Genomic DNA, 11,701 nt, shown 5'->3' with positions numbered 1-11,701 from the left:
CAGACAGAAAATTATTTTTCTTGAAAAAAATCCAAAATGATGTCATTTTTGGGCTTTGACAGATTACAAAAAAAAAAAAAAACCAACCTGGCCAACCTGCTGGATTACACTCAAGTTAACCTAGGTTAACTCTTTCCTGAGTTGCCTCATAAATCAAACTGGCCAACTAGCTAGTTTACCGTATTATTGATCGAATTAGCCAATCCAATCCGATTTTTCATTCCTTGCTTATTTTATAAGGTTAATATTGAGATATTTGTTTACAATAAATATCTACTCTCTTCAATGAATTTTATCCTATAATAAAGTAGTTATTTATCTTTAAATTAATCCTATTTTTTTATATTTATCCTTATTTAATATGGTATTTCACCCTAAAATAAATATAAAGTGATTTATTCAACAGAGATATTTTAAAAAAAAAAAGGTAATAATTACACCTTAAAATATTAAAAATACTTTACATTTTTTAACATCCAACTCCTTAAAATGCCTTATATTTTTTAACATAAAAAGTATATAAATATTAATGAGCTAATATAATACTAATATTTACATGAAATGAATGAAAATGATGCAGTTACAACTAAAATTGAAATCATTTTAAACTTGCTGTAAGGTCTACTAATTCTTTAGTTGAATATATAACGTGTTAATTATTACTTACAAATTCCTTCCTCTACTCCTCAACGAGCGAAAAAAATACAAAGGAGGTTTCTCTCCCCACCATGTGGGGCTTAAGATCAGAGTATGAAAGGCTACATTCATTAAAATTATAAATTATTAAAATTATAAAATAAAATTATATTGAAGGTAAATCATCTAACTTTGAAGCACCTAAACTGTTTCCAATATTCTGTGTTCATTTTTCAGGATCGTAACTCATCTTGCTCAGTAGATTTGCACTGAGCGGAATTGATAATTTTAATACCAATTTGAGATTGGGCTCCGTAACTAAGTCACATTAATGTAAGTTCGGTAATACCGGACGAAACGGGAAAAATATGTCCCAATCAGTTTCCCGATATCTGAATAGCAAATTAATAGTATTTTTTTCCTCAAATTTTCACAATATTACACACGATTAATTCATCGATAATGATTAAATCACCTTGAATTTGATCTAATAAGCTTGTTATACAGGGTCACGGCCCAGATAAACTACAAACATAACAGAGGTAGGGTATTGCCACGGCTATACAAGGTGATCCAATCTCCCAAATTGTGGCATCAAGTCGTCAGTAATAAAACAGGCTGCATGCTTTTATGCCCACTGTGAAGTTTAGTGCAGAAAGCTTTTCATTGGATCATCGGGGTGGATTTTCTTCATCCTGTATGCCTCCATGTCCTCTGCAGTGACCTGTAGTAGATAGAGATGGTTAGAAAAATCTGAAAGAGGGGCCACGATAATTTCTCAATCAGCGGCTTCAAAATTCAAACCTCATCATTCCATCTAACGTTATATTTACGCTTCCTCTCATCTTTCTCTTCTCTCTTTCTCTGATCCTCCTGCATGAAACCAATGGAATACACCGATCAGCACAACATTCTCAAACACCATACACGTTTGAGTTCGCCTTAAAAGATTAGCTGACCAAAAAATTAATTACCACCTCCGGCCATATAAGAACCAACTCCTGAGGTAGTATTATGCAAGTACAAACTTAACCTATAATATAGAGCTCAAAAATATCATTATTTTGAGAAATAATATTCATCGCTTTTATTAACTCGAACTTTTCACCTTAATAAATGCAAAAATAACCAGAAACAAAACTATTAATAAATTTTTCACCCAAAAAACACTATTAATAATTCAATCAGAGGCTGGCAGAACGAGAAAGAGACAAAAAGAACGATGTCAGTACATTAATGCGAAAAAAAAAATTGATATTGACCTTTTTGAGCGCTTCAGCGAGCAATTTCTCGTCCAAAACAAGGTCATCAGGAACATCAGTTCCCCATGTTGCAAGCTTTTTCTCCTCTGCAGGCTTACGATCCTCTGAGAAAGGTTCACAGAAAAGAAATTTATTATCACAGAGGAAGCAACACATGATACAACAGAATTATGAAAAGATAATAACAAGCAGAGAAAATGGGAAGGGGAAGAAGTACGATAGAGATAATGGCACGTTGTCAGTTACCCAGCATACCTTCAACAGCCTCTTTACGAGCAATGTTAGCTTTCATGAGATCACTTGCAGCCTCAGCAGCTTCAATACCAGCAGCTCCTGTGCAATAGCTATTGCGTATTGTCTGCTTGCAGCACTTGTAACCCCAATGGTAATCCTTCCACCAGGAGCCCCAAACAGTAGTGTGGTTGTTAATATAAATATCTTCTTCATACTTGCTCTTAGGAAGTGCTGCCTCCTGTTAGAAGTACAGGATAAATAACTAAATCCATCATCTTAGAAGGAGCAATCAAGGACAATAAAGCACAAACCAAACGAATTTTCACTAAATTTCAGACTTCAATCAAGCGGTGTAGTTAACAGACTAAGGTAAATGGTCAATTTAAACCAACAACAAACATCAAGTCAGCTAAAATTACACAAGACAAAATGCAACATGGTAGTTAGAAACCAGAATGCAAAATGCAAATCTCACCTGTCCTTTTATAATTCTACCAGCACGGTCATACTCAACTTGCCTCTCACTTTGACCCAGAAGAAGCTCTCTTGGAAGTTTGTCCTCATCAGATGCATTGCCATACTTTGCCAGAATGGTGTCCTTTGTTTGAGACTTCAAATTTTCCTTCATTATCTTAAAATTCTTATAAAGCAACTCAGCTTGGGATGGAGCTGCTTGCATGTGAACATCTTGCCCCTTATCAAATGCTTCCCAAGCATGGATGTTTAATTCCTTGAATTCCAAAGCTTGTCCGCTATTTCTATATTGGTTATCACCCTGCAGCAGACAGCACATATAGTTTACATACAAGCTCAATAGATATATAGCATTGAAGCTATGTTACAAGAATTTCTATAAATTTCAATTCACAAGGAAAATTACCCCATAGAATTTCTCATTCGGATCTGCATCTGGAAGAGGATCCTCACGCATGGACCGTGTTTTGGGATCATAGTGTGCGGAATTGACATCGAGATTCAGCAGATATTTTGCAGTATCCTCACGAATACGCAGGTTCCTGGAAGGAAAATTAGTTAGTTCCTTTTTTTTGTTTTTCTATTCTTTTTTAAACTATATTTAGTTCTAATTAATTTATGATAATTGATTAACATGGGAAAATAATGGTCATCTAGCATACAGGACTGATCCAGTGGCCCCTGGATCACAGAGGAATGTAATAGCAATGATACCTCACAGTTCCCGTACTTCCACCACCTGTTGTGCGCACACGTTTCTCAACCTTTGCAAAGTCCATTTGTTTGCTTTCATCCACCTTAGCCTCATCCACTCTAAGATCATCTTCCTCTTCATCTTCATCACTGACTGCATCCTCACCATTTTTGTCGCTTTTCTCCAATTTCTTCAGTTGTTGTTCTTTTAAATATTTCTTTCGAGCTTCATCTCTAGCTTCATACCTTTCAATCACTCGAGCATAAGTTGAAGCATCATACCCATTCCATCGGTCCCGTTTACCATCATAGTCAAGCTCAAAAGTTTCAATTTTCTCATCAGGAGCAATGTACTTGTTTGTCCACTTCGCTCCTAATTTACGTGGTCTTTCCATGCATGACTTGGCATTGTGAGTCATAGCTCCACAGCTGAAACATGTAAATATCTATTAACTGATTTAAGCTTGAATAGAATACAAAAATATAAACCTTGGAATAGTCAAGGGACATGAATATAAAAGATCCCATGAAATCTTTGGCATTATCATCAAGAGAAATTTAAAACATTCATAATCTCACCCAAAAAAATTTGTGCTCAAAGAAAAATAAATTTCCTCTCCAAATGCAAACATTGACACATTAAAAAAAAAAAACTTTCACCTTCCTCAGCAAGTGGGACAAACTTCCACATCAAAGGAAGACCTGAGACTAATTTTACATTCCAAGAGATCACTCATCTCGTATGTACACGCAATAGACAGGAACATGAGAGGAGGCACTTACTTCTCACATGCACCCTTCCTAAACTTGTCGGCCTGAAAAGTTTTAGCACCCCTATCATACCATGATTTTGTGTAATTGGGATCTGATTTCCACTTCCTTTGATGTTTCAAACTCTACAAAAAATAAAAAATAAAAATGGTTTTCATAAATCAAATATCATTAGACAAGCTATACACATCTAAAAAAAAAGAAAAAGGAAAATCGTGACTTACAGGTCTCTCAGCATTAAGATACCAAGGGGCAGAAGACATGTATTGGGGAATATGAGGGTTGATTTCTTTTCCATCTTCGTCAACCTCTGCGGGTGCAAGCCCTGCTTTACGGGCTTCTTCCAATTCAATTTGTTTTCGATGGTCCTCCCTGGATTTAAAAGCAACTGCAATTCCCAACAAATATTTTACACACAATTAGGCAATTCAGCCGGAATAATATCGTGCAAAGAAAATGATATTAGAAAGGAAAATCCCGGGATCAGGTGCTACATAATATGGTGGGCAATCAAATAAACAACTACACACATAACCATGCTCAAATTTTCAATTCATGGGATGAGAGACAAAGCTCGTTCACAAATAATCCGCCCATAAATTCTACATGATTTTTTGTTCATTCCCTCACCGGATAGGTTTTCACTCCCGTTGGCATAGCCAGCGGCTCTTTTTATTGTGATTTTTTACACAGATCGCAAGCATTACAATTAATTATTCAACCGTCCTTTTGCTTGAAAGGAGAACTCGTCTATGGGGTATATTGTTTACCACACATGGAGTGAACAGCTGTGCTCTACAGACATGAACCAACAGCAAACTCTATTGCAAGAACGGTATGGACTTAAAACAGACAAATTACATAATCTAATTTCGGTATTTTGGAACCCTAAGTAATCCGACGCAGTTGAAAGCTAAAAACAAGTACCTGAGGCGGTCGCCATGGCTTCGCCTTAAACGGAACCTCAAAAAATCAGACGCAGAGATATGTGAAGTTGAAGCCGAGGATGAAATCTGAAAATCAAAGATTAGCGGCGCCAAGATATCAAGAGCTTTTATGATCGTGAGTTTTGTATTACGCACTTGAGTTACGATAATAAATCTCTCTCCGAGTCACGATGAGGTTGTTCTTGCAGAGGCGGTGCGCGTGCAGCCGTTTTTTTTTTTTTTCCCCTTAATATATGTTTGTTTGGTTAGTTTAAAATATAAAGTATTAAATAAATACTTCTTTTATTTAAAAATATAAAATATTTTTAATTAAATTTTACTTATTAATAAAATAATTAATTATTTTTTAATTAATTTTATTTTTTATATTTATTTTTATTAAATATTTTATAATAAATATAAAATTATTATTAATAAAGGTATCCTTAAAAAAATAATAATCATACTTTAAAAGATTAAAAATATCTTATATTTTTTAATATTTAATTTTTTAAAATTTTTTTTTATTTTTAAACAGGAGGGGTAATTTTTATTCTATAATCCTTCTTTATTAATTATTTATTTTAAAAATTTGAATTGTTATTATTAAATTATTTATATATAATATTTTAATAAGAATATAATTTGAAAGATATGCCATTTAAAAAAATTAGTTACTTATATATATATATATATTATATATATATATATAAGTCTTCTTTTTGTGCAAATTATCTGTATCATCCATCTGTGTGTAACTATTATATTTTATATTTAAATGATATCCCGTGTGCATACACATGATATTTGTTGGTAATTGTAACACACCAAAATTTTTTTTTTTTAAATAATTTAACTCAACCATAGTTGGGTTACAGCCACCCAACACATTTTTATATCAATAATTTCGATATAAAATATTTTATAATTGGCTTCAACTCACACACTATAACATTTCAGATAAATTTTTACCTCCCACATGCCATTAGGCTGAATCACATTTGTCCATCCTTATACTCCCAACAAGTAAACTAAATCACATTTGTCCATCCTTATACTCCCAACAAGTAAAATAAGCAATTTAGTAAATTTTCAACACAAGCCAGTTATTTGGCCTTATAATCATGCCATTTTAACCAATCCAAAGTAAACCAAATATTAAAATTACAGTCATCCAAATTGTACCAAAAATAGAAATAGTTTGAAAGGCATGATTACATTTATATATTCATATAATTGACAATAAACAAAAAGCCCTAATATTGGCAATATAACACATTATAAATCATAAATTAAATACCCAAAAGAGACAGTGGATCTATACCACTAAGCCTCTGGGACTCCTCCACGTGTCACTCGTGGCTCTTCTCCTGAAAATTGTTAACCACATAATGAGACTCAAAAGTCCCAGTAACCAAAGCCAATTTATGATTGTGTATACAAACAGTTAAGTGTGTGCTTACTAAGTGAGAATTAAAAATAATATAATTCCAACAAATATAAGAAATATTACAATACACACAAACAACCATCCTTATATCCCTCCATTAACCTCGAGCCGTAGCCCTCACTCGGTGCTAAATTACCCGGCCAAAGGTAGATTAGCCCGAGCCCTTACAAACCACCTATTGAGCTCCAATAGGGGCGTACCACGTGGCACATAAATACAATAACAATAGCAAGTCTCCCAACACCTCCCACAATAATCAAACAAATTCATAATAATATTGTACAATTATACAATATTACAAAATTCATAATTTTCTCAATAATCACCCAATTAACATGAAGTAACACTGATCACAAATTAAAAGCATGGTTACCTTGTGGCTTTTTCAATAAATTATTCCTTAAAATTTCTCTCTCACCACAATCTTCACCAGTAATACAATCTACAAATAACATATTATTTATAAATATTAGTTTCAATTTTTGAAACTAATAAATAATTCTAATAATAGAATTAAAAATATAACATAATTCCTAATCTCAATCTTAATACAAATCTATAGTTAATACTATTAAGTATAATTTTTAACTCCTCTTTTAATTATCAATAAACATTAATAATCTAAAAATCAACTTCTAAACTAATTTTTATTATCAAAATTTTTCTTTTTATTTCATAAATTCGTACCTAAAATACCCAAAAAATTAAAAATTAAATCTCTAGCTTAGAATCATAATCCTATAGCCATAATAATTCATTTCTCATCCTAAATAATCATCTAAACCTCAATAAATCAACATATATTTTCAGATCTAGTCTAGAATTTGATCCATAAGCCACAAATTCAAAGATCACCAATAAATTTATACTCTAGAATATTTATTATACTACTAACAACCTCAAAAACCATATTTATTCAACATAAATTCATCCCTCTTCCAGATCTTAAATTTTCTACCACTACAAACTCAAAAACAAAAGAAAAGGATGACTAAGAAAAATTTTAGAACACTTACTTAGTCTTAAAAAGCTTAAAATCACACCCTAAATATCCTATTAAAAACTCTTACCTTAAAAATTTAGATATTTCGCACCGGTGACTCGCGTTCTCTCCGCCTCAGCTCGCGCGCAGGAACGAATGAGGAAATGAAGGAAGGTGAGTTTTTATAAAAATTCAGTGGGTCCCACATTTTTTTAATTATTTTCTCTCTCTTCTTCTTCTTCTTTTTTATTATTATTTTATTATTGTTACTGTTGAGGCGGCGGACGAAGCAAATTCGTTTTCTTCTTCTTCTTCCTTTCTTTCTTGTTTTTACACCTTTTTTTTTATTATTATAATAATAATTTAATAATATTATTTTATTATTATTTTTTTTTATTTTTTTAAAATTATTTTTTTTTAAATTTTCTATTAACCCAAATTAACTATTAAAATTTATATTGGGATGTTACAGTAATAAATTTTTTAAAAAATCTGATCTTCATAATAAATCCATAAGGATTTAATTTGGAGCTCCCGAATTCAAGATCAAGAATAAGTAATCTATTAAATGTGCATAAATATTTATTATACGTAAGCAACCAAATTATTGATATAAAAAAGAAATGCGATGTACAATTTTTTTGGTCAACAAATGTGATGTATTTGGCCCAAAAAAACACGAATGTGATGTATAAATTAACACAATACATTTCTGGCAAAAAAAATTTATACAGTATACACCAAACGTAAAAAAGAAATTAAACGTAATACATTAACAGATACAATCAACTACTGTGGTCAAAGGAAAGAATAAAAATAAAACCAATTCAATCAAACCTGATGCAGATGTGAAATAGACCATTCAAAAATTAACTAAGATGTGAAGGCCCAGCCCAGCCCAAAAAACCATGGGCCGAAAACCACAATTAATACAAGTTTGAGGCTTGAGCACCGTCGACCATGATTGAGTTTAAACTGAGGGTTGGCTTTGTAAGCTAAAGAAGTATTTCAAAACTAACGAAAATCTAACAAAAGAGGTTAGTTACTCGTAGCACACTAAATTAAGAATCAAATTTTTATTAAAAAAAAGTGTTCACATTTGGTGTTTGACAGTGTTACAAACAAATGCCTTTCAATGAAAGGATACCTATTGGTAATCAAAAAAAAAAAAAAAGATGATGGCTGATTGCAGAAAGTAACAAATGAGAAAAAAAGAAAGAAAAAAATGCAATTTTTGATCTTTATAATTTTAATAAAGATTTTTAGTCCTTATAATTTTTTTCAGTATTTTTAATCCTTATAATTTTAAAAAGATTGGGTGAATTTTATTTTTCAAGTTCTTATATTTTTTATTTTCTTAATGGTTTTAATCTCTATAGAGATTAAAAATACTGAAAAAATTATAGAGATTAAAAATAAAATTTAATAAAATTATAAAAATCAAATATTGTGTTTTCCCAAAAAGAAAATAATTCCCATGGCACAAAACTACACGATCGTAAATTAACTTTTGGTTGGGGAGGCAAGGTGTTGAAAAGTGCATCATCCTGAACTTGACTGACTAGGCCCGATACTCTGACGTTCGATGGGTCAATTAGTTAGGGGCCGCCCCTCTCTGCCCCATCCATATTCAATCGGACCAATCCCAATCATTTCAACATATATGATTTATTTTGTATCGAATCTTGTCTTGCCACTTGTCACTACAACCATTTCTGTTCTTTAGATTTGTAGTTACATAACTCTCAGGTTCTTAAGTATCTCTCGCTCTACTCACAAGAGAATGAGTAAATCAAAACGGGATTGTCCTCTCAAACGAGCTAGGAAGAAAATCTGAATCTGTCACCTAATTCAACCTCTTTGTTTTGAAATCATCCATGATTTCACACAACTTTTATTATTAAAATTGGGACTGTCACCTCTAAAGTAATCTTACTACATGTTTAATTAATGCCGCAATCAATGCCTTCTTTATCTTTATACATTATATTAATAATCAAAGCGTCAAATAACGTTAAGTTTTAAAACAAAGTTGTTGGCAAATCATAGAGATGTCAACCGAACCAGTTGAACTCAAATTAAATCATGACTTGCTGATCATGAGTTTTCTGTGGAATAATAACATTGAACAGGAGACAAGTACCGGGAACAAAGGATATACATTGTATTCTTTGAACGTCGATCAGTGCGTACAGTTATTAATTAATGCCGATGTAACAAATCAACGACAGATTTTCTTGAACGAATGAACAAAAGTTAAAGTTCAATGAAGCACAACTTCACAACTGTGGTAGCTCCGTGAATTCCTCCGCTCTAGTGTAAACATCAAACCAAAAATCCATGTCATCGCTCATGCTCGACGAACTAACATGATCTGCTTCCACTCGCACCTCGTCTAGCTGAGAGAACAGAAACTGAGACTGAGACTCCACCCTGCCACATGCGGCCGGAATATAATCGGTAGTCTCCTCGGAATTATCAGCCGACAGTACTTCCGACCAGAAATCATCGTCCAATGCCAGGGCTCCTCCGGTGCAAGAGACTCAACGTTAATATTTACGGACATGTCGTCGTCGTTAGTGACATTATTACTAGCAGGAGGACTGCTAGTCGCCATACTGTTATCGTTGTTTGTGGTGAGGGTGGACGCATCGCTTGAACTCTGTGAGGAGAAAGTGGTCTGTTAACGTTCTCCGTCACGATGTGTTGTTCCTTCTGTTTTGGTTTTCGTTTTGTTTGGAGATGGTTCTGTTGGTTCTGTGGAAGCCTCTTCTTCAAGTGCGTGTGCCACACATTCTTTATTTCGTTGTCTGTGCGGCCCGGTAACTTGGCTGCTATTGCTGACCATCTGCAATGATTAAACATCATATTAGCATAATTCGGATATAGGAAATTAAGTGACTCAGTTGTTAATGTAGTATATTATTACGTTTGGTTTATATCATTATCTGTGATATGCACTAACGAGACAGGTAGCAGTACCAGCCGCTCGTTGCTCAGAGACCGGCCGACATTAATTTGCTTTTGAGGATTTAGTGGATTTTTTAGAATATATAATAGGATTATTACAACCACGCGGAAAATGTTGCAGCCAGTGAGGAATATTTCTCTGAGAGCATGTCCATCATCTGTTATAATTATGAATCGCAATAATTCCATTGAGAGAAATAAAGAACAGTGTTTTTGGGCCCAACCCGTTTTACCCAAAAAATAATAATAATAATAATAATAATCTTTTAGGACTGGAATGCTCCCAAGAAAGAAAAGATTTTACGTTTGCATTTTGCATTCTCTAGCTCCTTCATTAGACGAACAAACTGGTCATTCATCAATGTCATATATACGAGCTTATTTCTTTTGACTAACTAGTTTGTATATATTATTCAGTCCGTGACGTTAATGTGAAATACCTGTTTCCCAGCATTTCATGAAGCTTGATTATGGTGTCCTCTTCTTCTGGGGTGAACTTTCCTCGTTTGATGTCTGGCTTCAAATAATTTATCCATCGGAGTCTGCAACTTTTTCCGCACCTTAGAAGCCCTGGAGTGCATAGAAGAGCAGAGATTCATTATAAGCAAAAGACAGGCAGAGGGATTGAAGGTCAGAAGAATTAGTTCGATAATATTGAAATAATTAGAATCAATGAAGGATCATATATAAATAAGTAGATACCAGCTAATTTGGGGAGAGCACGCCAATTGCTGTGGCCATATTTGTTGACATGATTGATCAGTATCTGATCTTCTTCTGGAGTCCAAGGACCTTTCTTCAACCCCACTTTCTGGCAGCAAGGAGCTCTTCCCATGTTCTGCGATCTCTCTCTCTCTCTCTCTCTCTGTGTTTCCGCCTGATTCCGAAGACTGAGAGATGCTATATGTCCGATTTATATACAGAGTCGTGGGACTGGCGTATATCTGGTCTTTCTATATCCATACATATATATAGAGATAGATAAAGTTAGACCAGCCACTCAGACCTCAGAAAAGTCCAAAGTTCATTTCTGAATATTTCTGGAAAAGGGATATATCATCGGCCACACTTGGACGATCTCTCCTTCTCGGAAGCCTCTCTCTCTCTCTCTCTCTCTCTCTCTCTCTCTCTCTCAAGCAAGTGCGTTTTTATTTAATTATGATTATCATAATATAATTACAATCCGATGTGAATGATTATATCAGTCAAATAAAACGTGGCACTTTAATTGGATCTCTCAATATTATAGTATTATTATTATTATATATTTCAGGTGCATGCACAGATGCACTTTTCTAGCTTT

General features: G+C 33.4%; 2 protein-coding genes across 2 annotated transcripts; both read right to left on the bottom strand.

Annotated features, from left to right (window-relative positions):
• Positions 1 to 1,029: 1,029 nt before the first annotated feature.
• On the bottom strand, positions 1,030 to 5,206 carry LOC129304779 (pre-mRNA-splicing factor SLU7-A-like). The gene is made up of 11 exons (XM_054944570.1): positions 5,153 to 5,206; positions 4,998 to 5,083; positions 4,295 to 4,458; positions 4,083 to 4,195; positions 3,321 to 3,728; positions 3,013 to 3,148; positions 2,608 to 2,907; positions 2,154 to 2,370; positions 1,899 to 2,002; positions 1,441 to 1,509; positions 1,030 to 1,360 (listed from the first exon to the last, which is right to left on the bottom strand). The coding sequence occupies exons 2-11, from the start codon at positions 5,011 to 5,013 to the stop codon at positions 1,283 to 1,285; spliced, it is 1,605 nt and encodes a 534-aa protein (XP_054800545.1). The 5' UTR covers positions 5,014 to 5,083; positions 5,153 to 5,206; the 3' UTR covers positions 1,030 to 1,282.
• A 4,367-nt stretch (positions 5,207 to 9,573) lies between these two features.
• LOC129285662 (transcription factor MYB14-like) lies at positions 9,574 to 11,477 on the bottom strand. Its single transcript, XM_054921433.1, is given in 5 exon segments — positions 9,574 to 9,952; positions 9,955 to 10,095; positions 10,098 to 10,276; positions 10,839 to 10,968; positions 11,101 to 11,477. Coding segments are annotated over 5 exon segments (828 nt in total). The 5' UTR covers positions 11,234 to 11,477; the 3' UTR covers positions 9,574 to 9,707.
• Between the last annotated feature and the right edge of the window lie 224 nt (positions 11,478 to 11,701).

The sequence above is a fragment of the Prosopis cineraria genome, unplaced genomic scaffold (genome assembly GCF_029017545.1).
Source record: "Prosopis cineraria cultivar Desert tree isolate PC_DT_omini unplaced genomic scaffold, ASM2901754v1 PC1, whole genome shotgun sequence".
Classification (NCBI taxonomy): domain Eukaryota; kingdom Viridiplantae; phylum Streptophyta; class Magnoliopsida; order Fabales; family Fabaceae; genus Prosopis; species Prosopis cineraria.
Note: the sequence above shows the minus strand (reverse complement) of the source record. Positions and strands in the feature narration are given on the sequence as shown.

Excerpts from the sequence above, each read along its gene's own strand:
- LOC129304779 (XM_054944570.1), bottom strand. Across the intron at positions 2,003-2,153 it reads TCGTAAAGAGGCTGTTGAAG|AGGATCGTAAGCCTGCAGAG; the intron begins GTATGCTGGGTA and ends AACCTTTCTCAG. Across the intron at positions 1,510-1,898 it reads TCGCTGAAGCGCTCAAAAAG|GAGGATCAGAGAAAGAGAGA; the intron begins GTCAATATCAAT and ends GGTTTCATGCAG.